This window comes from Erythrolamprus reginae, chromosome 1 (assembly GCF_031021105.1).
Source record: "Erythrolamprus reginae isolate rEryReg1 chromosome 1, rEryReg1.hap1, whole genome shotgun sequence".
NCBI classification, from domain to species: domain Eukaryota; kingdom Metazoa; phylum Chordata; class Lepidosauria; order Squamata; family Dipsadidae; genus Erythrolamprus; species Erythrolamprus reginae.
The window spans coordinates 422872994-422900207 of NC_091950.1; the positions used below are offsets into that span (position 1 = coordinate 422872994).

Genomic DNA, 27214 nt, shown 5'->3' on the forward strand with positions numbered 1-27214 from the left:
TTTGTTCCAAGGATCTACTACTCTTTCAGTAAAATAATACTTTCTCATGTTGCCTTTGATCTTTCCCCCAACTAACTTCAGATTGTGTCCCCTTGTTCTTGTGTTCACTTTCCTGTTAAAAACACTTCCCTCCTGAACCCTATTTAACCCTTTAACATATTTAAATGTTTCGATCATGTCCCCCCTTTTCCTTCTGTCCTCCAGACTCTACAGATTGAGTTCATGAAGTCTTTCCTGATACGTTTTATACTTAAGACCTTCCACCATTCTTGTAGCCCGTCTTTGGACCCATTCAATTTTGTCAATATCTTTTTGTAGGTGAGGTCTCCAGAACTGAACACAGTACTCCAAATGTGGTCTCACCAGCGCTCTATATAAGGGGATCACAATCTCCCTCTTCCTGCTTGTTATACCTCTAGCTATGCAGCCAAGCATCCTACTTGCCTTTCCTACCGCCCGACCACACTGCTCACCCATTTTGAGACTGTCAGAAATCACTACCCCTAAATCCTTCTCTTCTGAAGTTTTTGCTAACACAGAACTGCCAATGCAATACTCAGATTTAGGATTCCTTTTCCCCAAGTGCATTATTTTACATTTGGAAACATTAAACTGCAGTTTCCATTGCTTTGACCATTTATCTAGTAACGCTAAATCATTTACCATATTACAGACCCCTCCAGGAATATCAACCCTATTGCACACTTTAGAGTCATCGGCAAATAGGCAAACCTTCCCTACCAAACCTTCCCCTATGTCACTCACAAACATATTAAAAAGAATAGGACCCAGAACAGACCCTTGTGGCACACCGCTTGTAACCTGTCTCTGCTCAGAATACTCGCCATTAACAATAACTCTCTGATGTCTACGCTTCAGCCAGCTTGAAATCCACTGAACTATCCAGGGATTAAGTCCAATCTTCACTAATTTATCTATCAGCTCTTTATGTGGAACCGTATCAAAGGCTTTGCTGAAGTCCAGATAGGCAATATCCACGGCACCACCTTGATCCAACACCTTTGTGACATAGTCAAAGAACTCAATGAGATTAGTCTGACACGATTTGCCTTCAGTAAAGCCATGCTGATTTGGGTCCAATAAGTTATTGTTTTTTAGATGCTGATTTATCCTCTTTTTGAGTAGAGTCTCCATCATTTTAACTACAACTGATGTCAAGCTAACTGGCCTGTAGTTTCCAGCTTCTTCTCTACTGCCCTTCTTGTGGATAGGCACAACACTGGCCATTCTCCAATCCTCAGGAACATCTCCTGTTAACAGGGATTGGTTAAACAAATCAGTCAGGGGGGGTAGCAATGACAGATCTGAGTTTTTTAAGAACTCTGGGATGGATGCCATCTGGACCCATTGCCTTATTTATCTTTAATCTTTCAAGTTCTTCTAAGACATCGGCTTCTAAGATCACTGGAGCTGAATCCGTACAGCTGGAAGCAATGCTATATCCCTCTATAGTATTATTTTGTAAGGTGTCTTTTGAGAAAACTGAACAGAAGTAGCTATTGAAATGGTCAGCGATCTCCTTATTCCCATCAATGCATGTATTATTCCCGGTACTAAGCTTCGTGATGCTGCAGTTTTTCTTCTTCCTATCACTAATATATCTGAAGAAGGTTTTATCCCCCTTCTTTACAGATTTTGCTATTTCTTCCTCTTTTGAGGCTTTAGCAGCATATATTATCTGTTTCGCCTCCTTCTGTCTCATTTTATACACCTCTCTATCAGCTATACTTCCAGACTCTTTATACCTCCTATAGGCAGCCTTTTTTTCATTGACTATAGCCCTTACATCATTGCTAAACCATAGCGGTTTCTTCTTCCTTTTACCTTTAGTTACTTGCTTTACATAAAGTCTTGTGGCTTTTAAGATGGCCTTTTTTAATACAGTCCACTGGGTGCTTGCTCCTGCCATTTTATCCCTCCCCTTTAATTCATTATTTAAATATTCCCCCATTGCATTAAAATTTGTTTTTCTGAAATCCAATACTTTGGTTGCAGTATAGGATTGCTCACAATCAGTTTTTACATTAAACCACAAACATAGATGGTCGCTGCAACCTAAATTTTCTCCCACCTTGACCTCTGAAACCCGATTCCCATTTGTAAAAACTAAATCTAGAATATTATCCCCTCTAGTTGGTGTCTTAACTAGCTGTGCCATAGCTGCTCCTGTAAAGGCCTCTACTATATTCTTACTTTTGCATGTAAGGGCACTGGGGATATTCCAGTCAACATCAGGCATGTTGAAATCACCCATAACCACAATATCTCCCTTTACTGCCATTAGGGTAATCTCATCCACCATCTTGTTGTCATGTTCCTCAGATTGCCCTGGAGGCCTATAGATCACCCCAATTCTAATGACAGAACCGTCTTTATTTTGCATGCAAATCCAGAGGGTCTCCAGATCTTTACATGTATTTTGAATTAGTATTGTTTTTAGACTTTCTTTAACATAAATGGCTACTCCCCCTCCCCTTCTCTCTATTCTATCCTTCCTATACAGTGTATATCCTGGTATGGATATTTCCCATTCATTAGAATCCTTAAACCATGTCTCACTTATGGCAACCAGATCCAAATTATCTCTAGATATTATGGTCATTAACTCACAGAGCTTGTTGCTCAAGCTTCGAGTATTCGTGCACATTACCCGAAGAACATTATTTTCATTATTAGTTTGCCCCTTATCATCAACAACTACATCTATTTTATTTTCAGCTCCCTTTTCATAAGCTTCCAGAAACTGATGTATCCTCATTGGTCGGGGACAGAAATCCTCCACATCTGGTACATCTCTGTCCCCTTTACCTAGTTTAAATGCCTGTCCAAAAAAGCTCTGAATTCCTCACCGAGCACCTGGGTACCTCTGTATGATGGATGCAAACCATCCCTCTTAAACAACTCCCTATTAGACCACCTACTGACATCATGACTTACATAACCAAAACCTTCAGCTTTACACCACTGCCTTAACCACACATTAAACTCTCTGATACAACTTGTTTTACCCTCCTGGCCACAAACCGGTAACACCTCTGAGAAAGTCACTGAATCAGTTATTTTACCCAGCTCCACACTTAGACTTTGAAAATCTCTTTTTACTACATTAACATTTCTCTGGGACAGATCGTTTGTGCCAAGATGCACCACCACATCAACTTTATTACCTTTACTCACAGCCCTGACAATGTTTGTAATCCTCCTCCTGTCCCTGTGGGCAGTGGTATGTATGATTGGTTTGCTTAAATTGGGGTTTCTTTTTAAATTAACTTAAATATTAGATTTGTTTATATTGTTTTGTTACTGTTGTTAGCCACCCCAAGTCTGTGGAGAGGGGTGGCATACAAATTTGATAGGTAGGTAGGTAGGTAGGTAGGTAGGTAGATAGATAGATAGATAGATAGATAGATAGATAGATAGATAGATAGATAGATAGATAGATAAATTAGCAATGGGAATTTTGTGGACAAAAGTTGGTCGTAAATTGAGGACTGCCTTTGTACCCTGCCCCGCCCCTGGGCCATTCCCCCCGTCTCCATATGCGTCCTTACCCGAAAGTCAGGCCCAGCTGCCCGGGACATCATCCAAGCCCTACGGAGTGGCTAGTCCCTTGTGAGGGGGGGCTTGATTAAACTGGCGCCCCCCTTCACAGAGGGCGCAAGGCTCCTTAGAGGTCTGCAAGACAGGACGGCGGCAACACACAGAGGCAACGGATGGGGGAAAAAAGGAAGCAGAGCAGCGGACGAGACGGAGGACGGAGGCAACACAAACACCACAACTTCAACTCTAGAAGAGAGAAAAGGCGGTTAACTCACCGTGGGTGAAAAAAGGGAGGTGGCGGCTTTTGGGGTGAGGGAAAAAATGCATCGGAGGGACGGAGGAGGAAGAGGAGGGCGGTTAGTGGGGCAGAGGGGAGGCGACTCTGTTATCGGGCTCCGGGGGGGACCATCTCTTACCTTCAATTCGGACGATCTTCCAAAACAGGGAGGCGGTAGATTCGGCTCGCCGACTGCTCCGGGAACAGAAGCCGATTCGTGCGTCGCTGGGTGTGTGTTTGCGGAGAGGGGAAACAGCAGGAATTGAGGAGGGGGCACCGGATTGGAATGATAGAGAGGGAGGCCCTTTGAAGTGGGCTGCGGCGGCCTAGAGGTGGATCTCTCGCCTCACAGTTGGGAGGCTGCGAGTTCAATCCTGGGTAGAGGCAGAAATGTCTCTCTCAGGACACAACGAGAATGTTATCTGCCGAACAAAACTCCGTATCGGGGACAGGGAAGGGCATCCGGCCAGGAAACAGCTCCGTTCAGTTGCCGGAGACTCCACCCCAGCAAGGGATTAAGGGGTCGTTAAACGAAGATGAGGATAGAGAGGGAGGCCTGGAAAAACTAGGGAAAGAGAAATGTTGCGTGTGAATGCACCGGCCTGAGCCATTGTTGTCAATGTGGGCTTCTCTCTCGCAGTGGATGTGGTACCCTGATGCCGACTCTCGTGTTTGCTGAGAAACACGACTATTTACGGGACCGTCTTCTGCCACATACCTCCCAGCGACCAATTAGGGCCCACGGGGTTGGGCTTCTCCAGGTCCCGTCAATCAAACAATGCCAATTGGCGGGGCCTTCTCTGTGATGGCGCCGGCTCTCTGGAACCAACTACCTCTGGAGACTCCTACCGCCCCCACTCTCCTAGCCTTCCGGAAGGCTATGAAAATCTGTCTCTGCCAGCTCTATTCCGACTTAAGACCATTGTCTCTGCACATAATAGAAGGGCAGGAAATAACCCAAGACGTTTTATATTATGCTTTTAAAATCGATCCAATATTCCATTCGTGATCGCTGTGGTTTGGACGGCTAAAAAGGGGATTTCCATTGCCGGTTGAGGGACCTAAGGTAGCTCACTGGGGGGATTTGCCAATCCCTTCCAGTTGCCAGTGGCGTCCCACTTCTTCGCCACTCCTACAAGGTGCTTCCGACTCAGTACGGGAAGAACCAGGCCCCCGAACAGTAGGGATGTCGGGCTTTCCCTTCAAAGCGAGGGAAACTCCACGGCGCCACGGTGCTAGGCCTCGCCTTCTCACTTTTTACATTATGATTTATGAATAGTCCTATACAGGTGGTCCTCAACTTACAACTCGTCATTTAACAGCTCGTTCCATTACAACGGCACTGAAAAAAGTGACTTATAACCAGCAAAAGGTCCTAAGGATACTATGACCATCACAAATACGAGTCTCTGAATTTTGATCACGAGTTTCTGGGGATGCCGTCATGGACGTAATTATAAAAAATGGGTCATAGGTCACTTTTTTTCCTGTGCTGTTCTTAACTTGGAATGGTCAGTAAGCGAAACGTTGTAAGCCGAGGACAGCCTGTAGGCCGATACCCAAATGTAAACGTTATGCAGAGTTGGCAGGCGGGTCCCTCGTTGTCGGAAGCCCCAGGATTGTTTAAGTAAACAAAAACAAAACCTCAAATCTCAAGTCGCAGGTCTTTTTTTTGAGGCGACCCTTCCCTGACTGATAACCAGCACCATCCCACGATATGAAATCAACCAAAAACGACACGAAAGCTAAGACGAGACGCCAAGGCCAGGAAAACTGAGCAGACAGACGGAGGCAGGCCGGCCGGTCAAGCGAGGCTCCTAAAACAGACGGATTAGATGGTCTTTTCCGCACTTCTTTTGGGAAGGTGATTTTTTCCATCCCTCCATTTATCTGTCCATCCCTTCATCTGTCCGTCCACCATCCCTTTATCCCTCCATTTATCTGTTCAAGACTCCATCCCTCTATCCCTCCGACTCTCCATCCATCCTTTTATCTGTCCAAGCGTCCAACGCTCCCCCTCTCCATCCTTCCAATTGTCCATTCATTCTTTAATCTGTCCAAGCCTCCATCCACCCATATCTCCATCCCTTCAACTGTCCATTTATCCACTCATCTGACACTCTATCCCTCCTTCTATCCATCTGTCCCTCCGTCCATCCCTCTATCCCTCCCACTCTCCATCCATCCTTTTATCTGTTCAAGTCTCCATCCCTCCATCTCCAACTGTCCATTCATCCCTCCATCTATCCCTATCCCTCCTATCTCTCCAACACTCCCTCCATCCTTTTATATGTCCAGGCCTCCTTCTGTCCATCCATCTCTCCAAATGTCCATTCATTCTTCTACATGTCCAAGCTTCCATCCATCCATTCATCCATCTCTCCACCCCTTCAACTGTCCATTCTTCCACCCGTCTGTCCCTCTATCACTCCCTCCATCCATCTGTCCATCTCTCCAACTGTCCATTCTTTTATCTGTCTAAGCCTCCATCCGTCGGTCCATCCATTCATCTTTCCATCCCTCCAACTGTCCATTCATCCATTCGTCTGTCCCTCCCTCCCTCATCTGTCCATCCATCTCTAACTGTCCATTCTTTTATATGTGCAAGCCTCCATCCGTCCGTCCATCCATCCATCTGTCCCTCTATCCCACTCTCCCTCCATCCCTCTGTCCGTCCACCTACCCACCCACCCACCACCTTCCTTGTGATTGAAACCTTTTCATGCCTTCTAGAACAACACTCAACTCATCTGACCCACTGCCTACAAAGGATCTCTAGCACTTGGAGGCAACAGATGGAAACTCATCCAGGAGGGAAGCAACCTGGAATTAAGAAAAAATTTCCTGACCGTGAGGACAATTAACCATTGGAACAGCTTGCCACCAGAAGTATTTGTTTGAATAAACAAATGAATCCATAAGTAAATAAATGAATAAATGAATCCATAAGTAAATAAATGAATAAATGAATCAATAAGTAAATGAATGAATAAATAAATGAATAAATGAATAAATAAATAAATAAGTAAATAAATGAATGAATAAATGAGTGAATAAATAAATAAATAAATCAGTAAGTAAATAAATGAATAAACAAACAAACAAACAAACAAATAAATCAGTAAGTAAATGAATGAATAAATGAGTAAATAAATGAATAAACAAATAAATGAATAAATAAATAAATCAGTAAGTAAATGAATGAATAAATGAATGAATAAATGAGTAAATAAATGAATAAGCAAATGAATGAATGAATAAATGAATGAATCAAAAAGTGAATAAATGAATAAACAAATAAATGAATCAATCAATAAATGAAATCAATGAATGAAAATGAGTAAATGGGTGAATGAATGAGTGAATAAATAGCCAACCAACCAACCACCTTCCTGCCCACCATGCAGTACAGCGCAAACAGGGTGTAACAAGCACACTTTTTTTGCACACAAATCACAACGGTGCCTTTTGCAAAGCCTGCGAGACGAGAGAGCGATGACGCAGAGCCGCTGCCCAAACAGTGGGGAGAGGGAAAGGATACCCCTGGCCCAGACTCCTGGGGAGGGGAGGGGGGTGTTGGGCCCCCTTCCCCACCACCACCCCCAGCCTCCTCACCGGCTGCTTCCTCCTTGAACTTCCTCCAGTTCCTTCTGCAGCCGTGCAGTTTTCTCCTCCTCCTCCAGGAGGCGACGTTTGACGGCCCGCAGCTCTTGCTGTACCTCGCACTTGATGTCGTTCGCCACCACAACAGCGGTCTGCAGGTCAGCCTGGAAGCGGTGCCATTCCTCCGTTTCCTCCTACGGGGCAGAGCGAGTGAGGGAGGGAAGGTCAGGATTGGTTGACAACAACAGCCAATGGGATACAGGCAGTCCTCGACTTACGACCACAGCGAGTGGGGACCCGCATTTCTGTCGCTAAGTGAGACATTTGGTTCGTTTTAGCTCGTTCTGCTTTACGACCTTTCCTGCCACCGTCGTTCAGCGAGTCACTGCACTTGTGAACCTAATTGTTAAGCGAATCAGGGGTTCCCTGTTTATTTATTTATTTATTATTTAGATTTGTATGCCGCCCCTCTCCGCGAACTCGGGGCGGCTCACAACAAACAATATAAACAATCGTACAAATCCAAATAAATTCAATAAATTTAAGTATTTAAAATAGTTTTAAAAAGAACCCCACTATATTTACAAGCACACACACAAACATACCATACATAAATTGTACGTGGCCGGGGGAGGTGTTTCAGTTCCCCCATGCCTGACGACAAAGGTGGGTTTTGAGAGCTTTACGGAAGGCAGGGAGAGTAGGGGCAGTTCTAATCTCCGGGGGGAGTTGGTTCCAGAGGGCCGGGGCCGCCACAGAGAAGGCTCTTCCCCTGGGGCCCGCCAACCGACATTGTTTAGTTGACAGGACCCGGAGAAGGCCCACTCTGTGGGACCTAATCGGTCGCTGGGATTCGTGCGGCAGAAGGCGGTCTCGGAGATATTCTGGTCCGATGCCATGAGGCATCTGTAATATGGCAAATGATTTAGCTTTACTAGATAAGTGGTCAAAGCAATGGAAACTGCAGTTTAATGTTTCCAAATGTAAAATAATGCACTTGGGGAAAAGGAATCCTCAATCTGAGTATTGTATTTGCAGTTCTGTGTTAGCAAAAACTTCAGAAGAGAAGGATTTAGGGGTCGTGATTTCTGACAGTCTCAAAAAGGGTGAACAGTGATTGGACACACAAGGAATTTGTCTTTGGTGCAGATGCTCTCAGTGTACATAAAAGAAAAAGACACATTTGTCAAGAATCATGAGGTCCAACACTTAATGATTGTCATAGGGGTCAAATAAGCAATGAAGAAACAATCAATATTAATAAAAATCTTAGAATACAAGCAACCAGTTACAGTCATACAGTCCTAAGTGGGAGGAAAAGGATGATAGGAATCATGAGAAAAAACTAGTAGAAATAGGAGTGCAGATTTAGTAGAAAGTCTGATAGTGTTGAGGGAATTATTTGTTTAGCAGAGTGATGGCATTCGGGGAAAATCTGTTCTTGTTTCTAGTTGCCTTGGTGTGCAGTGCTCTGTAGCGACGTTTTGAGGGTAGGAGTTGAAACAATTTGTGTCCAGGATAACACCAAGCTCAGAGAGCTACAAGGACCTCACATTCCAATTCCTCCTCCTCTTCTTCTTAGCAAACCCAGCTTCCTTCTAATGCTGATGAGGCTACCTAGTTTGGTAATGAAACGTTTGCAAGAAAGCCACTAGGCTTCTAGAGAGCACCAAGGACCTGGCAATTCTCCTTCTCCTCCCCGTCTTCCTCCTGTTCCACAAACCCACACTCCCTTTCTAGCTCTGATGATGTTACCTACTTGGGTAATGAAACGTCTGCAAGGACCACCACATTTCAACCCTGAGCTAAAAAATATTCTCTTACATTGGAAGCTCACCTTAATTTGTTTATTCAGTATCTTCAGTTGTCTCTCCAATTCCAGCTTGTGATCTTCCAATTTGAGCAGGTTATCTAGGAAGGAAAAAGCATTTATTTAATATTAACCGCTCCAAACTTGACTGTAAAAAATACGACTTCAGTAACCGAGTTGTCGAAGCGTGGAACTCATTACCGGACTCCATAGTATCATCCCCAAACCCCCAACACTTTACCCTTGCGTTATCTACGGTTGACCTATCCAGATTCCTAAGAGGTCAGTAAGGGGTGAGTACAAGTGCACTAGAGTGCCTTCTGTCCCCTGTCCTATTGCTCTCTATATCTCCTATACCTTTCTTCTATTCCTATATCTCTTCTTCTATTCTTTCATTGATATGTTCTATTACCATATCTTCTTTCCTAGTCTTTCTTAGATATATTTTACTATGAATATCTCCTCTATAACCTTCATCACGTATTTTACTATGTGTATATAGATATATACCCACTAAAACCCTCATTGTGTATTGGACTAAATAAATAAATAAATAAAAATAAATAATCAAGGCGAGAAACAACCTGGAATTAAGGGGAAACTTCCTAACACCAAGGAAAATTAACCAGAGGAACAGCTTGCCACCAGATGTTATGGATGCTCCATCACTGGAGGTTTTTAAGAAGAGACTGGACAGCTATTTGGCTGAAATGGTGTAGGGCTGGGGTAGGCAAAGTTGGCTCTTCTATGACTTGTGGACTCCAACTCCCAGAATTCCTGAGTCAATCATGCTAACCCAGGACTTCTGGGAGTCGTAGTCCACATGTCATAGAAGAGTCAACTTTGCCTACCCCTGGTATAAGGTTTCCTGCTTGAGTAGGGGGCTGGACTAGAACACCTCCGAGGTCTCATCCTACTCGGTTAGAATCTGACGCCCTTTGCGGATGAGCAATCTGCTCTTGACCAAAATAAATGGATTCCTTTTTTAGAAAAATAAAATAGATTCGTTTTGCAAAATAAAAATCATTTACCGTATTTTCCGGCGTATAAGACGACTGGGCGTATAAGACGACCCCCTAACTTTTCCAGTTAAAATATAGAATTTGAGATATACTCGCCGTATAAGACTACCCCTCTTCTGACTGTCAAAAACTGAGTCTAGGTCTATGATGTACTTGCATTGAGAAAAAAATCATTTCTGAACATGATAACACAATATTTTAATTACTAATGATGAAGATCTTATTGTTAAAATTATGAATGAATTATTTAGAGAGAGAGAGCCAAGTGGGAGCACTCTTCTGTCTCTCTCTCCATATGTCTCTGTCTATCTGTCTTGTCTGCCTCTCATATTTCTCCTCACCACAATTAAGTTTATTATTATAACTCATCATAATTTGTCAACACAAAAAGGTGAACCTGGCTATTTTTCTTTCTCCTATCATCTATTCTGCAGGTATCTTTCAGTCTAACATGCAGCATGCTGACACCTATGTGAGAATCTATTATGGAATGAGAATCTGTATGTGATATCATGATATGGCAATCCAAACAGCCCATCCATTTTTTCCTCTTTCCGCACTTTCTGTCTTTATCCTCTTGCAATGTCACTTAAACAGATTTTAACTTGTCGGGTTTAATTAGTGACCCTGCCAATTTTCAGTACTGTGCAGTGTGCTATGATACAGAGCAGGATGAATAATATGACCTCAGCTTTTAAAGTTATTTTAAAATGTTGCCTAAGAAATATGGAAAGATGATTCTTTTTGGAGGAAAAGTACATTTTCAATGGTTAAACATAAGAACAAATACAAACAGGCAGAAATAAATGCATCCAGTTTAACATTCAATTTTGCAACCACTAATAATGTTGGTCAAGTAGGTACAAAAATACCTGGAGAAATGATCAAAGTCTGGGAAATGGGTCCCTTGTCAGTTAAAAGGAGTGCTGATTTACCACCTGCTAGAGCAGTGATTTTCAACCTTTTTTGAGCCGCAGCACATTTTTTACATTTACAAAATCCTGGGGCACACCACCAACCAAAATTACACAAATCTAATAAATAAATACATACATACATACACACACACACACACACACACACACACATAAATAACCCCCTCATATATACAATCCCATGTAACATCCCCTTATAAATACAGTCAATCATCAATCATCCCTCCTCAAATTTATACCACTGTCTCATTTCTGGGTTCTTCTCCTGTCTTTCCCCCTTTTCTCTCTTATGTTTCTCATTTCTCTCTCTTCCTCCCTTTTTCCCTCATTCCTTCTCCCTCTCACTTCTCCTCTTTTTCCATCCCTGTCTCTCTTCCCCCCTTACACGTGTGTGTGTGTGTGTGTGTGTGTGTGTGTGTGTGTGTGTGTATACACACTCGAATCATTTCCAAAACCAGTTGAGGGCTGGGGTTTTTTTCTCTTTTATTCTTTTCAAACACAGGTGTGTGCTGGGGGGGGGGGTGTTTCTTATTATTTGGGTGCTTTTTACCATATGCTTCAAGAATCACCTCTCTCCCTCTCTCTTGTTCTCCGCCTTCATTGCTTATTTGATCCCTATGACAATCATTAAGTGTTGTACACATGATTCTTGACAAATGTATCTTTTTCTTTTATGTACGCTGAGAGCATATGCACCAATGCAAATTCCTTGTGTGTCTAATCACACTTGGCCAATAAACTATTCTATTATATTCTATTCATGAGCGGGCGGCTGTCTGGTTTCAATGCAAAAGCGCCGCTCGGTGAAAACGACCACGAAGCGTGCAGGGGAGACTAAGATTGTCCCCGGTTTTGGTACGCGTTCCTTCAGCTACGCTACACATAGACGGGCGAACACCTTTCCAAAGCGCAGGTTGAGAGGCGACGAGGACCAGTGGGGGCGAAACTTCAAGCGGTTCAGAGACAGGCGGAGGAAGAGAGAGTGAGAGGAAGAGTGGGAGAGAGGGAGGGAGAGAAAGAGATGCTCCTCCGTTCCTTTGGGGATCCGGCTAAAGTCGTCCTTGGATTTCCGGCAGGCAGCTCTGCCCTTTCCCCCTCCCCTTCCCCGGGAGAAGCCGCAGGCGAAGCGCGGGATAGCGCGGGGCTTACAGGTAGGCGGTGAAGGGCCTGAGGCCGGCGGGCACGGAGCCCAGCGCCCCTTCGGAGCAGTCGGCAGAGAGCGCCACGCCGTCCTCCTCGCAGTGGAAGAGCGGTGGGCAGAGGAGCGTCACCCGCGGCGGCGGCGCCCAAACCAGAGTGCCAGAGAGCGCCAGGACCAGCCAGCCAGGCAAAAGGCCGCCCGGCCGACCACCCGCAGCCGGCATACTGGCCGCCGCTTGGCCCTCTCCCTCGGCCCGGGCGGTGTGCGGGAAGGCTCCCCCGGGGCTCTGGCGGCCGGCTGCACCTTCCGAAGCTCCCGTGCGCGTCTTGGTCGGCGCCAGCGGGAAGAGGAGGCATGGCTGGATGGTCGCGGTTATTGGGTTTCAGGCGGGCTGGGCTGGGCTGGGAGGTGAAGGCACGCGGGGAGGAGCGCGCAGGGGAGACGTAAGATTGTCCCCAGTTTTGGTACGTGTTCCTTCAGCTCTCTCCCCGCCGGGCAAGAGGCAAAGGCGGCGGCGGGAGTAGCGGAGGCGAGGCGGAGAAGAAAGAAGCGGCGGATAGCTGCAGCAAGGGCTCGTTATGCCGGCTACCCCCCGCAGTTCCTGCCGCCGGGCGTGGCGCTCAACCCCAGCAAAGCCGGCGGTGGGAGCAGCAGCAAAGCGGCACGGTCCAGCCCTCTAGCCAGCGCCTCGCCAGCTATCCGCTGCTTCTTTCTTCTCCGCCTCGCTTCCACTACTCCCGCCGCTGCCTTTGCCTCTTGCCCGGCGGGGAGAGCAAAGGCGGCGGCGGGAGTAGTGTAGGCGAGGCGGAGAAGAAAAAAGCGGCGGATAGCTGGCGAGGCGCCGGCTAGAGGGCTGGACTTCGCCGCTTTGCTGCCGCTCCCACCGCCGGCTTTGCTGGGGTTGAGCGCCACGCCCGGCGGCAGGAACTGCGGGGGGTAGCTGGCGTATGCTCCGGCTAACGAGCCCTTGCCGCGGCTATCCGCCACTTCTTTCTTCTCCGCCTCGCCTCCGCTACTCCCGCTGCCACCTTTGCTCTCCCCGCCGGGCAAGAGGCAAAGGCGGCGGTGGGAGTAGCAGAGGCGAGGCGGAGAAGAAAGAAGCGGCGGATAGCTGCGGCAAGGGCTCGTTATGCCGGCTACCCCCCGCAGTTCCTGCCGCCGGGCGTGGCGCTCAACCCCAGCAAAGCCGGCGGTGGGAGCGGCAGGAAAGCGGTGAAGTCCAGCCCTCTAGCCAGTGCCTCGCCAGCTATCCGCCGCTTCTTTCTTCTCCGCCTCGCCTCCGCTACTCCCGGCGCCGCCTTTGCTCTCCCCACCGGGCAAGAGGCCGGGCGAGCAGGCCGAGGCGCTGGAACGGCGGGCAGGTGGCGCTCGGCACCCGGAATCCCGTCTTCTCGCCACCGCCCGAGCTCCCTCCGGAGCCTGGAATCAGTATCCGGCGTATAAGACGACCCCCCACTGTGGAAAAGATTTTCAGGGGTTAAAAAGTCGTCTTATACGCCGGAAAATACGGTATTTATTGGATTTCTCTTGGACTCAGGGCGGCTCACAACAGATGAAAAACAGTAAATTACCATGAAACAAATCCAATGAAATTAAAACTACACGGTTAACTAAAATCCCTAATTGTATTAAAAATCAATTCCAGTCATTCATACAGCAATCATACAATTGTTTGTTGGCCAGGGGCTAAGATTTAAACGGCTCAAGCCTGATGACATAAATGAGTCCTTTTGCAAAATAAAACTGATTTTTGTTTGCAAAATAGAATTGATTTGTTTTGCAAGATAAAATTGAATTGTTTTGAAAAATAAAATTGATTCATTTCATAGGATCCAAAGGAATATTTTGGGTCCTGCAAAATACCGTAATTAAATTTTATGTTCCACTTGTAAAATCAATTTCAGCTCCCTGAACATGCCTAACATCAGCCAGCAGGGGGCAATCGTGCCTCATCCAGAGAGCTTAGGGCTGATCTTGATTATATGGTTGTAAGCTATGTGGGTCCTTAACTGGATCATTACCTGATGACATTCAATTCCATAGCCTTCTTGTAGCGGTAAATTAAACAAACCTATTGTTTGCGATGGGTGTTTTTTTCCACTCGAAACCAGAAGTAAATGTTGGTTTTCAACAGAAGGGCCATAAATCCTGGCCATGTGGTTGTGGGACAGTGAACATAAGAACTTAAGAACCTCAGAAGAGCCCTGCTGAATCAGGCCAAACCCATCGAGTCCAACATTCTGTGTCCCACAGTGGCCCACCAATTGTCCATGGGGATCTTGAGCAGAAAGAGAAGGCAAAACCCTCCCTTTCCCTTGACCCCCAACAAATGGGACCCCAGATACCATTGACTGTCTCAACCAACATAGAGATGGGACGAAATAAGAAAGGAAGGAAGGAAGGAAGGAAGGAAGGAAGGAAGGAAGGAAGGAAGGAAGGAAGGAAGGAAGAACCTAAGAAGAGCCCTGCTGAATGGGGCCAAAGCCCATCGAGTCCAGCATTTTGTGTCCCACAGTGGCCCATCAATTGTCCATGGGGATCTTGAGCAGAAAGAGAAGGAAAAACGCTCCCTTTCCCTTGACCCCCAACAAATGGGACCCAAGATATCATTGACTGTCTCAACCAACATAGAGATGGCATGAAATAAGAAAGAAAGAAAGAAAGAAAGATAGAAGGAATTGAAAGAGAGACAGAGACAGAAAAAGAGAAAGAAAAAAGAAAAAGTTTGAAAGACAAAGACAGAAAGAAAGAAAGAAAAAGAAAGGATTAAAAGAAAAATAAGCAAGGGAGGGAGGGAGGGAAGGAAGAGAAACAAAGAGAAAGATTGAGAGGGAAAGAAAGAAGAAAGAAAGACAAAGGGAAGGAAAGAAAAAAGAAAGAAAGAGAGAAAGAAAGAAAGAAAGAAAGAGGGAGGGAAGTAAGAAATTGAAAGACAGACAAAGAGACAGAAAAAGAGAAAGAAAAAAGAAAAAAAAGTTTGAAAGACAAAGACAGAAAGAAAGAAAGAAAGGATTAAAAGAAAAAGGAGGGAGGGAGGGAGGAAAGGGAGGGAAACAAAGAGAAAGACTGAGAGGGAAAGAAAGAAGAAAGAAAGAAAGATGGAAGGAAGGAAGGAAAGAAAAAAGAAAGAGAGAGAGAAAGAAAGAAAGAAAGAAAGAAAAAGGAAGAGAAGGAAAGAAAGAAGGAAAGAAGGAAAGAGGAAGGAAGGGAAAAAAGGAAAGAAAGAAAAAAAGAAAGAAAAGAAAGAAAGAAAGAAAATAACTTGCACAGGGTCACAGGGCAGGTCCTGTCCCATCTGCTCCCTTTCCCCCATCCTACCTCGCAGGGCTGCAGTGAAGACAAAACAGGAGTGTGTGTGTGTGTGTTCCAGCTCCCACCCAGCCAGCCGCCACCTACTCTCCAGGTCGCCGATGATCTGGTCGTCGTGCAGCTTGAGGGCCCGGTGCTGCTCCACCTGGTCCTCCAGCTCAAAGATGGCCTCCTTCAGGTTCTTCAGCTCCGCTTCGCTCTCCGCGTTCTTCTCCTGCAGCCTCAGGCCCGTCTGGCTCAGCTGCTCCGCCTGCCCCGCACACGTCTCCTTCAGCTCCTCCCCTTCCTTCTCCACCTGCGCAAAGCGGGCGTGAAAGGGACGGTGTAAGTCCTCAAGTTACGAACGGCCATTTAGCGGATTTTTTGAAATTTACAACAGCGCTGGAAAAAGTTACAATTGTGGCGGGCGCTTGCGGTTTATAACCGATACCACTGGCCCCATGCGTGCACACCGTATTTTTCAGTGTATAAGACGCACCATTTCCCTCCCTAAAAGAGGCTGATAATTAGGGAGCGCCTTATACTCTGAATGTAACAATCTTCCCAGCTCTTACAGCTTGCAAGCTCTTTCATTGTTACTCTTTGCGAAGAATGTTTTGCAAGCCCTAAGTCTTTGCAGGATTTTTTTCATCGCTCTAATTTGCTCCAAATATTATTATTATTATTATTATTATTATTATTATTATTATTATTATTTATTAGATTTGTATGCCGCCCCTCTCCGCAGACTCGGGGCGGCTCACAACAGTGATAAAAACAGTATCCAATGACAAATCTAATATTAAAAGCCTATAATAATAAATCTAACATTAAAAGTCTAAAAAACCCCATTGTCTAAAAATCATACATACAACATACCATACATAAAACTGCATAGGCAAAGGGAGATATCTCAGTTTATTTATTTATTTATTAGATTTGTATGCCGCCCCTCTACGCAGACTCGGGGCGGCTAACAACAATAAAAAGACAATGTAAACAGAGGTGGGTTTTAAGGAGTTTACGAAAGGCAAGGAGAGTGGGGCAATCCTAATCTCCGGGGGGGAGTTGGTTCCAGAGGGCCGGGGCCGCCACAGAGAAGGCTTTTCCTCTGGGTCCCACCAGACGACATTGTTTAGTCGACGGGACCCGGAGAAGATCCACTCTGTGGGACCTAACCGGCCGCTGGGATTTGTGCGTCAGAAGGCGCTCCCTGAGATATTCTGGTCCGGTGCCATGAAGGGCTTTATAGGTCAAAACCAACACTTTGAATTGTGACCGGAAACTGATCAGCAACCAATGCAGACTGCGGAGTGTTGGTGTAACATGGGCATATTTGGGGAAGCCTGTGATTATTGCTCTCGCAGCTGCATTCTGCACGATCTGAAGTTTCCGAACACTCTTCAAAGGTAGCCCCATGTAGAGATAAGTTTCTTTCCAGCCCTCACCAGGTGCTACCGATCTTCCCAGCTCTTACCCACTTGCAAGCTCTTTCATTATTACTCTCTGCCAAGAATGCATTCCAAACCCTATCTTTCTAGTTTTTTTCATTGTTTACTTGCTCGACATGTTTCTTTCCAGCCCTAACCAGGTGCCAACAATGTTCCCAGCTCTTACCAGCTTGCAAGCTCTTTCATTGTTACTCTCTGCGAAGAAGAATGTTTTCCAAGCCCTGAGTCTTTGCAGGGGTTTTTCCATTGCTCTACTTGCTCCGAATGTTTCTTTCCAGGTGCTAATAATGTTCCCAGCTCTTACTGGTTTGCAAGCTCTTTCATTGTTACTCTCTCTGAATAAGGTTTTTTTAAAGCCCTAATCAGGGGATCGGACCAGAATATCTCCGGGATCGCCTTCTGCCACACAAATCCCAGCGACCGATTAGGTCCCACAGAGTTGGCCTTCCCTGGGTCCCGTCGACTAAACAATGTCATCTGCCGGGACCCAGGGGAAGAGCCTTCTCTGTGGTGGTCCCGACCCTCTGGAATCAACTCCCCCCGGAGATTAGGACTGCCCCCACCCTCCTTGCCTTTCGCAAACTCCTCAAAATTCACCTCTGCCGTCAGGCATGGAGGAATTGATTCCCCTGGGCCGTTTCCACTTTATGTATGGTCTGCATGAGATGTATGGTTGTTTTTATGTTAAGGGTTTTAAACTATTTTTTAAATATTGGATTTGTACTATTTTTTTTCTTGTTGTGAGCCGCTCCAAGTCCTCGGAGATGGGCGGCATACAAATCTAATAAATAATAATAATAATAATAATAATAATAATAATAATAATAATAATAATAATATAATGTGCTGAAACTGACCAGACTAAGGACGCTAGCCAGATAAGGCATAAGCAGATTCTTTTCCCTATTTTCCTCCCCAAAAACTAAGGTGTGTTTTATACTCCGAAAAATATGGTATATGTATATACATACATACATACATACATACATACATACATACATACATACATACATGCTTGTGATGTACAGGTAGTACAGTACTTGACTTTCAATGGGTCATTTCATGGCTGTTTGAAGTTACGACAACACGGGAAAAAGTGACCGTTTTCCACACCTACAACCACATGGTCAAAATTCAGATGCTTGGTAACCGACTCATATTTATCACAGCTGGCGTGTTCTGCAGTCCCCAGCAAAGTGAATGGGGATTCCAGCTTCACTTAACAACCGTGTTATTAATTTAACGACTGTAGTGATTCACTTAACAATTGTGCCAAGACAGGTCATAAAAGGAGGGAAAACAACCGTCTTGCTTTGCAATGGAAATTTTGGGTTTAATTCTGGCCATAAGTCAAGGACTATTTGTTCAATAGTCCTGGGCTTTTCTATGGCTTCCATGAAAGTTTTTCAAATTTTATATACTGTTTTTTAGGCTTTTGATATACTATTGGATGCCACCCAGGTTCCCTCTGCGAGGGAGATGGGTGATGTTTAAATGTGTTAGATAGATAAATGATAGGTAAGTAGATAGATAATAGAGCAGAATAGACATAGAAAGATAGATAATAGAGACAGACAGATAGATAGATAATAGATAGATAAGATAGACAGACAGACAGAAAGATAGACAGACCACAATGATAGACAGATAAGATAGACAGATGATAGATAGATAGATAGATAGATAGATAAATAGATAGATAGACAGATAGATGATAGATAGATAGGATAGATAGATAGATAGATAGATAGATAGATAGATAGATAGACAGATGATAGATAGCTAGACAGACAGACAGACAGACAGACAGATGATAGACAGACAGACAGACAGACAGACGATGATAGATAGATAGATAGATAGATAGATGATAGACAGATGATTGATAGATAGATAGATAGATAGATAGACAGACAGACAGACAGACGATGATAGATAGATAGATGATAGATAGATGATAGATAGATAGATAGACAGACAGACAGATGATTGATAGATAGATAGATAGATAGATAGATAGATAGATAGATGATAGATAGATAGATGATAGATAGATAGATAGATAGATAGACAGACAGATGATAGATAGATAGATGATAGATAGATAGATAGATGATAGATAGACAGATGATAGATAGATAGATAGATAGGTAGATAGATAAATGATAGATAGATAGATGATAGATAGACAGACAGACAGACAGACAGACAGACAGACAGACAGACAGACAGACAGACTGGCGGTAGGCAGGCAGGGAGATGATAGATAGATAAGATAGACAGATGATAGATAGACAGACAGACAGAGAGACAGATGATAGGTAGGTAGGTAAGTAGGGGGGAGAGAGAGAGAGATGATAGATAGATAGATAGATAGATAGATAGATAGATAGATAGATAGATAGATAGATAGATAAGACAGACAGATATAGGTAATTAGGTAGGTAAGTAGGGAGAGAGAGAGAGAGATGGTAGTTAGATAGAATGAAGAGTAGAGATCAGTCAAAAAGATAATAAAGAAAAACAGACGATAGACAGACAGACAGACAGACAGACAGAGTGATAGGTAGATGATAGGTAGATAGAGTGTAGAGTAGAGATGAGTAGAATAGAAACAAGACAGAAAGACAGATACAGACTGATAGATAATAGAGATAGATGGATGGATGGATAACAGATGAGTAGACAGACAGAGACAGACAGAGAGACAGTCAGATGGATGACAGATAGGCAGAGTAGGGTAGAATAGAAACGAGACAAGACAAGACATAAAGGTAGATAATAGGGACAGAGAGACAGAAAGAAAATAGAGGCACACAGACAGACACAGACAGACAGACAATATAGATACTTTAGATAGGTGATATAGAGACAGAGGAAGGAGGGAGGGAGAGAAAGAAAGAAAGAAAGATACAGGTGATAGCTAGATGATAGAGAGAGAGAGAGAGAGAGAGGGATAATAGATAAATGGATGGATGGATGGATAAGATAAACTTTAAAAAAAGGAAAACAAATCGCAGCAGGAATCCAAATCCCCAGAGTTAGACACAAAGAGGACAAACCAATTCTAAGCCTCAGGGGTTGACCAACACCAATAGTCCCCCCCCCCCCCCCGTTCTCCTTCAAGAGCTTCCAAATCCAGTTGCGAGATTGGACAAACACACACACACATACGCACACACACAAATTTTCCCAGGGAGGTGCAAGACACCTGCTGGTTAGAGGCCACTCCGTGAACCGATTTGCTTCCAAGTACAGCAAAGGTTTATTGGGTCACAAGTCCAAGATTTGCTGGGTGACTTGACTGCACATAACCGCACAACGTCACAACTGGGCTAGGCATGAATAAATCACTAGGGAGGCTGGGCAGAGAAGGGTGTGCTGGAATAGCCAAACCGGCCAATGTATTTACAAACATGGCCCCTTTAAGACGGGTGGACTTCAGCATGGCTGGCTGGGGAATTCTGGGAGTTGAAGTCCACCCGTCTGAAAGGGGCCGTGTTTGCAGCAGAGTTAGTAGAAACATAGAAGACTTACGACAGAAAAAGACCTCCCGGTCCATCTAGTCTGCCCTTATACTGTTTCCTGTATTTTATCTTAGGATGGATCTATGTTTATCCCAGGCATGTTTACATTCAGTTACTATGGATTTACCAACCACGTCTGCTGGAAGTTTGTTCCAAGCATCTACTACTCTTTCAGTAGTAGATAATATTATTATAATACTCATCAAATAATATTTTCTCACGTTGCTTCTGATCTTTCCCCCCATTAACCTCAGACTGTGCCCCCTTGTTCTTGTGTAAACACTTCCCTCCTGGACCTTATTTAACCCTTTAACATATTTAAATGTTTCGATCCTGTCCCACCTTTTCCTTCTGTCCTCCAGACTCTACAGATGGAGTCCATGAAGTCTTTCCTGATACGTTTTATGCTTAAGACCTTCCACCATTCTTGTAGCCCGTCTTTGGACCCGTTCAATTTTGTCAATATCTTTTTGTAGGTGAGATCTCCAGAACTGAACACAGTATTCCAAATGTGGTCTCACCAGCGCTCTATACAAGGGGATCACAATCTCCCTCTTCCTGCTTGTTATACCTCTAGCTATGCAGTCAAGCATCCTACTTGCTTTCCTAACTGCCTGACCCCACTGCTCACCCATTTGGACACTGTCAGAAATCACCACCCCTAAATCCTTCTCTTCTGAAGTTTTTGCTAACACAGAACTGCCAATACAGTAGCAGAGACTACTCTTCCAAAAGCTGTGCAGATTTTTCATATTTTTCATTTGTCCTTGGGTTATGACCGTATTGGACCCTGCCCATCAGGGTCGTAAATCATGATTTTTAATAGGAAAGATAACACAAGAACAAGGGGGAACAATCTGATGTTAGTTGGGGGAAAGATCAAAAGCAACGTGAGAAAATATTATTTTAGTAGATGCTTGGCACAAACTTCCAGCAGACGTGGTTGGTGAATCCACAGTGACTGAATTTAAACATGCCTGGGATCAACATAGATCCATCCTAAGATAAAATACAGGAAATAGTATAAGGGCAGACTAGATGGACCATGAGGTCTTTTTCTGCCGACAGTCTTCTATGTTTCTATAGTTATAAAAGCAGGTCAGTTCTACTGGGCCATTAAAGGATGCCATTTGCGGAAGGCATTTTGAGAATGGCGAAGAGGTGATTTGTACAGTGACCAGAACAAGGAGTGGCAATGACGGGGCATTCACGCCCTTGTGTCTCGCTGGAGGAAGGCCATAGAACTGGATGGAGATTACGTGAAAAAAATAGGGGGTGTAGAAGAAACATCATTCTTTCTTGTGTGTAAGTTTCCTGGTGTTCAATAAATAATTGTTGAAGAAAAAAAATGTGGTGCATTACTTTCTGGCCGACCCTCGTACCAACTTTCCCTGCGAAGGGTTACGTACCTTGTAACCTTACTTTATGGATAAGCCCCGTAATATCGCTGCTAGCACCCCACAGGGTGAGCTCAAACATACAACGTGTGTGGAAACGTCACTTTCCACCATGCAGAAAGTCTGCAAGAACGAGACCCCCCCTTTCCCGCCATGGCCTTCTCAGGTACACTGCCCCTGCCTCTGGAGGCTCTGCAGAAGGCCTTACCTTGGCCAGCTGCCCTTGCAGAGTCTTCACCTCGCTGTGGGCCTTCAGCAGCTCCTGCCTCAGCTCCGTGCAGGATTGCTCCAACTGGTCTCGCTCGGTTCGGATCCCGCGCAGCACCTCGTGGACGTCCGAGCGGCCGGCCGCCTGCTCCAGGGCATCGATGGCGGCCGATTTCCGCTTCTCGCTCTCCAGCTGGGAACGCAGCGACTCGCTCTCAATCTTCAAACCTACGCATGGGAAGATGGAACTAAATTACACCAGAGCTTTAACCAACATTTACAGTATTTTTCGGAGCATAAGACACACTGGAGAAGGATTTAGGGGTAGTGATTTCTGACAGTCTCAAAATGGGTGAGCAGTGTGGTCGGGCAGTAGGAAAAGCAAGTAGAAGGCTTGGCTGCATAGCTAGAGGTATAACAAGCAGGAAGAGGGAGATTGTGATCCCCTTATATAGAGCGCTGGTGAGACCACATTTGGAATACTGTGTTCAGTTCTGGAGACCTCACCTACAAAAAGATATTGACAAAATTGAACGGGTCCAAAGACGGGCTACAAAAATGGTGGAAGGTCTTAAGCAAGGGGACACAATCTGAAGTTAGTTGGGGGAAAGATCAAAAGCAACATGAAAAAATATTATTTTATTGAAAGAGTAGTAGATGCTTGGAACAAATTTCCAGCAGACGTGGTTGGTAAATCCACAGTAACTGAATTTAAACATGCCTGGGATAAACATAGATCCATTGTAAGATAAAATACAGGAAATAGTATAAGGGCAGACTAGATGGACCAGGGGGTCTTTTTCTGCCGTCAGTCTTCTATGTTTCTATGTTTCTATGTTTCTATAAGAGGAAAATGGAGAAAAGAATCTGCTTCCCAGGTATTCATCTGGCTAGCGTCCTTAGCCAGCACATTATTTTATCCCCTGGTTAGGGCTTTAAAAAAACTTTATTCGGAGAGAGTAACAGTGAAAGAGCTTGCAAGCCAGTAAGAGCTGGGAATATCATTAGCACCTGGAAAGAAACATTCTGAGCAAGTAGAGCAATGGAAAAAACCCTGCAAAGACTTCGGGCTTGGAAAACATCCTTGGCAGAGAGTAACAATGAAAGATCTTGCAAGCCCTGGGAACATTACTACCACCTAGTTAGTGCTGGAAAGAACCATCTGGAGCACACACAAAAAACCCTACAGAGTTTGGAAAACATTCTTGGCAGAGAGTAACAATGAAAGAGCTTGCAAGCCGGTAAAAGCTGAGAACTTCATTAGCACCTGGTTAGGGCTGGAAAGAAATTTATTCAGAGCAAGTTAGAGCAACCCTGCAAAGACTTAGGGCTTGGAAAACATTATTCGCAGAAACCCTCCCTGTGGTTTCCCCAATCGCAAGCATTAAAGAGCTGGAGTAGCGCAGCAGGTAGAGTGCTGTACTGCAGGCCACTGAAGCTGACTGTAGATGTGAAGGTCAGCGGTTCAAATCTCATCACCGGCTCAAGGTTGACTCAGCCTTCCATCCTTCCAAGGTGGGTCAAATGAGGACCCGGATTGTGGGGGCAATAGGCTGGCTTTGTTAAAAAGTGCTGTTGCTAACATGTTGTAAGCCGCCCTGAGTCTAGGGAGAAGGGCGGCATAAAAATCGAATAAATAAATAAATAATAAATAAATAAATTATTTGCTTTTACATTGATTCCTATGGGAAAAATTGCTTCTTCTTACAAACGTTTCTACTTAAGAACCTGGTCACAGAACAAATAAAGTTCGTAAGTAGAGGAACCTTCTTGCCTTTCGTAAGCTCCTCAAAACCCACCTCTGTCGTCAGGCATGGGGGAACTGAGATATTCTTTCCCCCTAGGCTTCTACAATTTATGTATGGCATGTTTGTATGTATGATTGGTTTTTAAAATAAGGGTTTTTAGCTGTTTTAGTATTGGATTGTCGCATGTCCCGAGTCTGCGGAGAGAAGCGGCATACAAATCTAAATAATAAATAAATAAAATGTTGTTTTTACCACTGTTGTTAGCTGCCCCGAGTCTACGGAGAGGGGCGGCATACAAATCCAACAAACAAACAAACAAACAAACAAACAAACAAACAAAATAAATAAATAAGTAAATAAGTAAATAAGTAAGTAAGTAAGTAAATAAATAAACAAACAAACAAACAAACAAACAAACCACTGTATAGTTAAAGACCCCATGATAGCATGGGCAAAGAACAGTAGGGCATAATACACACCTGGCTAAAATAACAAAGCCGGTTGCATTTAAAGAAAATTATGACAAACCTTCCAGGTGGACCTTGCAGTCTTCCAGGGTCCGGGCTAAGGCGCCGTTGTTCAGCCGCTCGGTTTCCAGGTGGCCGCCCAACCTCTTGGCTTCCTCTCCCAGGTTCTTGACCGCCGCTTGGGCCTCCTGATGCTCCCTCTCCAAGCTCCGCAAGCTGCTGGTCAGCTGCTGTTGGATGTTGAGCATCTTCTCGCGCTCGAACTGGGCCTTCTCCTGCAGTTCAGCGCAGCGCAGCTCCAGCTCGTGAACTTTGGCTTTGCTCTCGTCCGTTTTGGGGCGGTCCTGCAGGAGGGTGGTCAGCTTCTCGTTCTCTTGGCTCAGCTGCTCGGCTCGCTCCCGGTGTTGGCAGAAGGACCTCTCCAGCATGGCCTTCTCCTCGGCCAGCTTCTCGTTCTCCGCCGTCAGCTCCTGGACTACCTGCTGCTGGTCGGACAGCTCCTGCAGGGTGGCCTGGAGCTCCTCCGCCGTGCAGTGGTGGTTCTCCTCCATCCGCTGGATCCGCTCGGTGAGGGAGGCCACCGAGAGGTCGCTGGCGTTGTTGGGGGAGCTCCCCGAGGTGGAGCACTGCGAGCTCTTGAAGACGTTGCCGCCAGAGGACGATGGGGGCCTGGAGGGGACGTCCGCGATGTGCTCGAAATCGGAGGCATCGGGGGACAACGACGCTTTGGTCACGTCGCTGCTGGACGAGCCCGAGTTGCGCAGCGGTGGTCCGTTGACGCAGAGGCCGCCGCCGCTGGTGGAGTTGCTGCATAGGGACGGCTGAGTCGGGCTGCCAAAACTGGACTCTTGCGTGGTCGGGGTGGGCAGGCTGCCGCTGGTATCGGACAGCGGCGAATGTTCCTGTCGGTTCAGCTTGTCTTTCAAGAGTCGGTTCTCCTCGGCGAGGTTGAGAAGTTCCCTCTGGAAGGTCTTGTTTTTCTCCTGCAGGGCCCGGATGACGGACTCCACCTCGGTTGGAAGGCCGACCGACGGTGCGTCCGCCAAACCGGGAAGGCCGTCCGACTCCTTGTCCTGGCGCCTCTTCAGCTCGTTGCGGAGCTTGGTGATCTCCGAGTCTTTCGTCTTGGCCTCGGCCAGCAGCTCCTTGACTTGGGACGCCAGGCCCGCCTTGTCGCCGACTTCCGTCTCATTCTTGGGCTTGAGGGACGGCCGGGAATGCTTGGTGGGGGTGGGTGCCCCGGAAGACGTCGGGCTGGGCTGGGCTTTCCTAGGCCTCAGGGCCGCCTTTTCCCGGGCGACGGCGCTCGGCAGCTCCCGCGGGGCAGGGATCCCCGTGCGCTTTGAGGATGGGGCGGGACCTACAAAAGGAAAACATGACATTGATCAGTGGTTCTCAGCCTCTCTAATGCCACTACCCCTTAATATTTAATTTATTTATTTAATTTATTTAATTTATTTAATTTATTTAGTTTATTTAATTTATTTAGTTTATTTAGTTTATTTAATTTATTTAATTTATTTAATTTATTTAATTTATTTAATTTATTTAATTTATTTAATTTATTTAATTTATTTAATTTATTTAATTTATTTAATTTATTTAATTTATTTAATTTATTTAATTTATTTAATTTATTTAATTTATTTAATTGAGTGGTGGTGGTGATGGGGGTTTCTCTGTCGGTCAGGTGATGGGCACATGCACTGTGCACTGTTTTATGTTTGTTTTTATGTAACCACATTATAAAATCAATAAAAATATATTTCCAAAAAAAAAATTATTTATTTATTTAATGTATTTAATGTATTTAATCTATGCCACCCAAGCTTGAAGGACTCAGGGCGGTTTATAATAATACAAAAAAGATACAAACACAATGAAAAAGAAGTCAAACTTGTTGCTTGTATCCTTAACATTTTTATTAATATTGATTGTTTACTGATTGCTTATCTGTACTGTATGACAATCATTAAGGGTTTTTTACCTCCTGATTCTTGAAAAACATATCTTTTCTTTTAATGTACACTGAGAGCATCTGCACCAACGACAAATTCCTTGTGTATCCAATTGCATTTGGCCAATAAAGAATTCTATTCTATTCTATTCTATTCTATTCTATGCTATGCTGTTAGCCGCCCCGAGTCTCCGGAGAGGGGTGGCATACAAATACATACATACATACATACATACATACATACATACATAAATAAATATGCCATGCTATGCTATGCTATATATAGAAATCTAAAACTATAAAACCCCAGTTAAAAAAACCCACAACTCAAGTTTGCAATCAATACATATACATATCACTCAACACGATTCGGCCATGACAGATGTCAAATTCATGGCCCCCAGGCCTGCTGGCAAAGCCAGGTCTTTGTGGCCTTACGGAAGTCCAGCAGGGTAGGAGCAGTAAGGACATCGGGGGGGGGGGGGGGGGTTGATTCCAATAATAATAATAAATATTATTATTATTATTTATTAGATTTGTATGCCGCCCCTCTCCAGAGACTCGGAGCGGCTTACAACAACAATACAGTGTTCCCTCGATTTTCGCGGGTTCGAACTTCGCGAATAGCCTATACCACGGTTTTTCAAAAAATATTAATTAAAAAAATACTTCGCGGTTTTTTTCCTATACCACGTTTTTTCCCACCCAATGACGTCATATGTCATTGCAAAATAGGCGTTGATTGCTTACCTGAACGCCTCTTCTCGTACGGTGAGCGGGTACAGCAGTCACATGGGTTGCTCACGTCCAATCCGATGGAACT

The 27214-nt window shown here is 44.8% G+C and overlaps 1 protein-coding gene across 3 annotated transcripts in view; it reads right to left on the reverse strand.

The window, feature by feature from the left end:
- The window catches only part of SPECC1 (sperm antigen with calponin homology and coiled-coil domains 1), a 186360-nt gene that overhangs the window by 62757 nt on the left and 96389 nt on the right, over window positions 1–27214 (reverse strand). For 2 of the 3 annotated variants that reach the window (XM_070735451.1, XM_070735452.1), the window contains 5 exons: window positions 24496–25794; window positions 22221–22447; window positions 15746–15953; window positions 9279–9352; window positions 7454–7635 (listed from right to left, as the gene is read on the reverse strand). In XM_070735451.1, the coding sequence (XP_070591552.1) occupies window positions 7454–7635; window positions 9279–9352; window positions 15746–15953; window positions 22221–22447; window positions 24496–25794 (1990 nt within the window). Of the gene's footprint in view, window positions 1–3572; window positions 3808–7453; window positions 7636–9278; window positions 9353–15745; window positions 15954–22220; window positions 22448–24495; window positions 25795–27214 lie in introns of all 3 variants that reach the window. The other variant, XR_011557599.1, reaches the window with a different exon arrangement.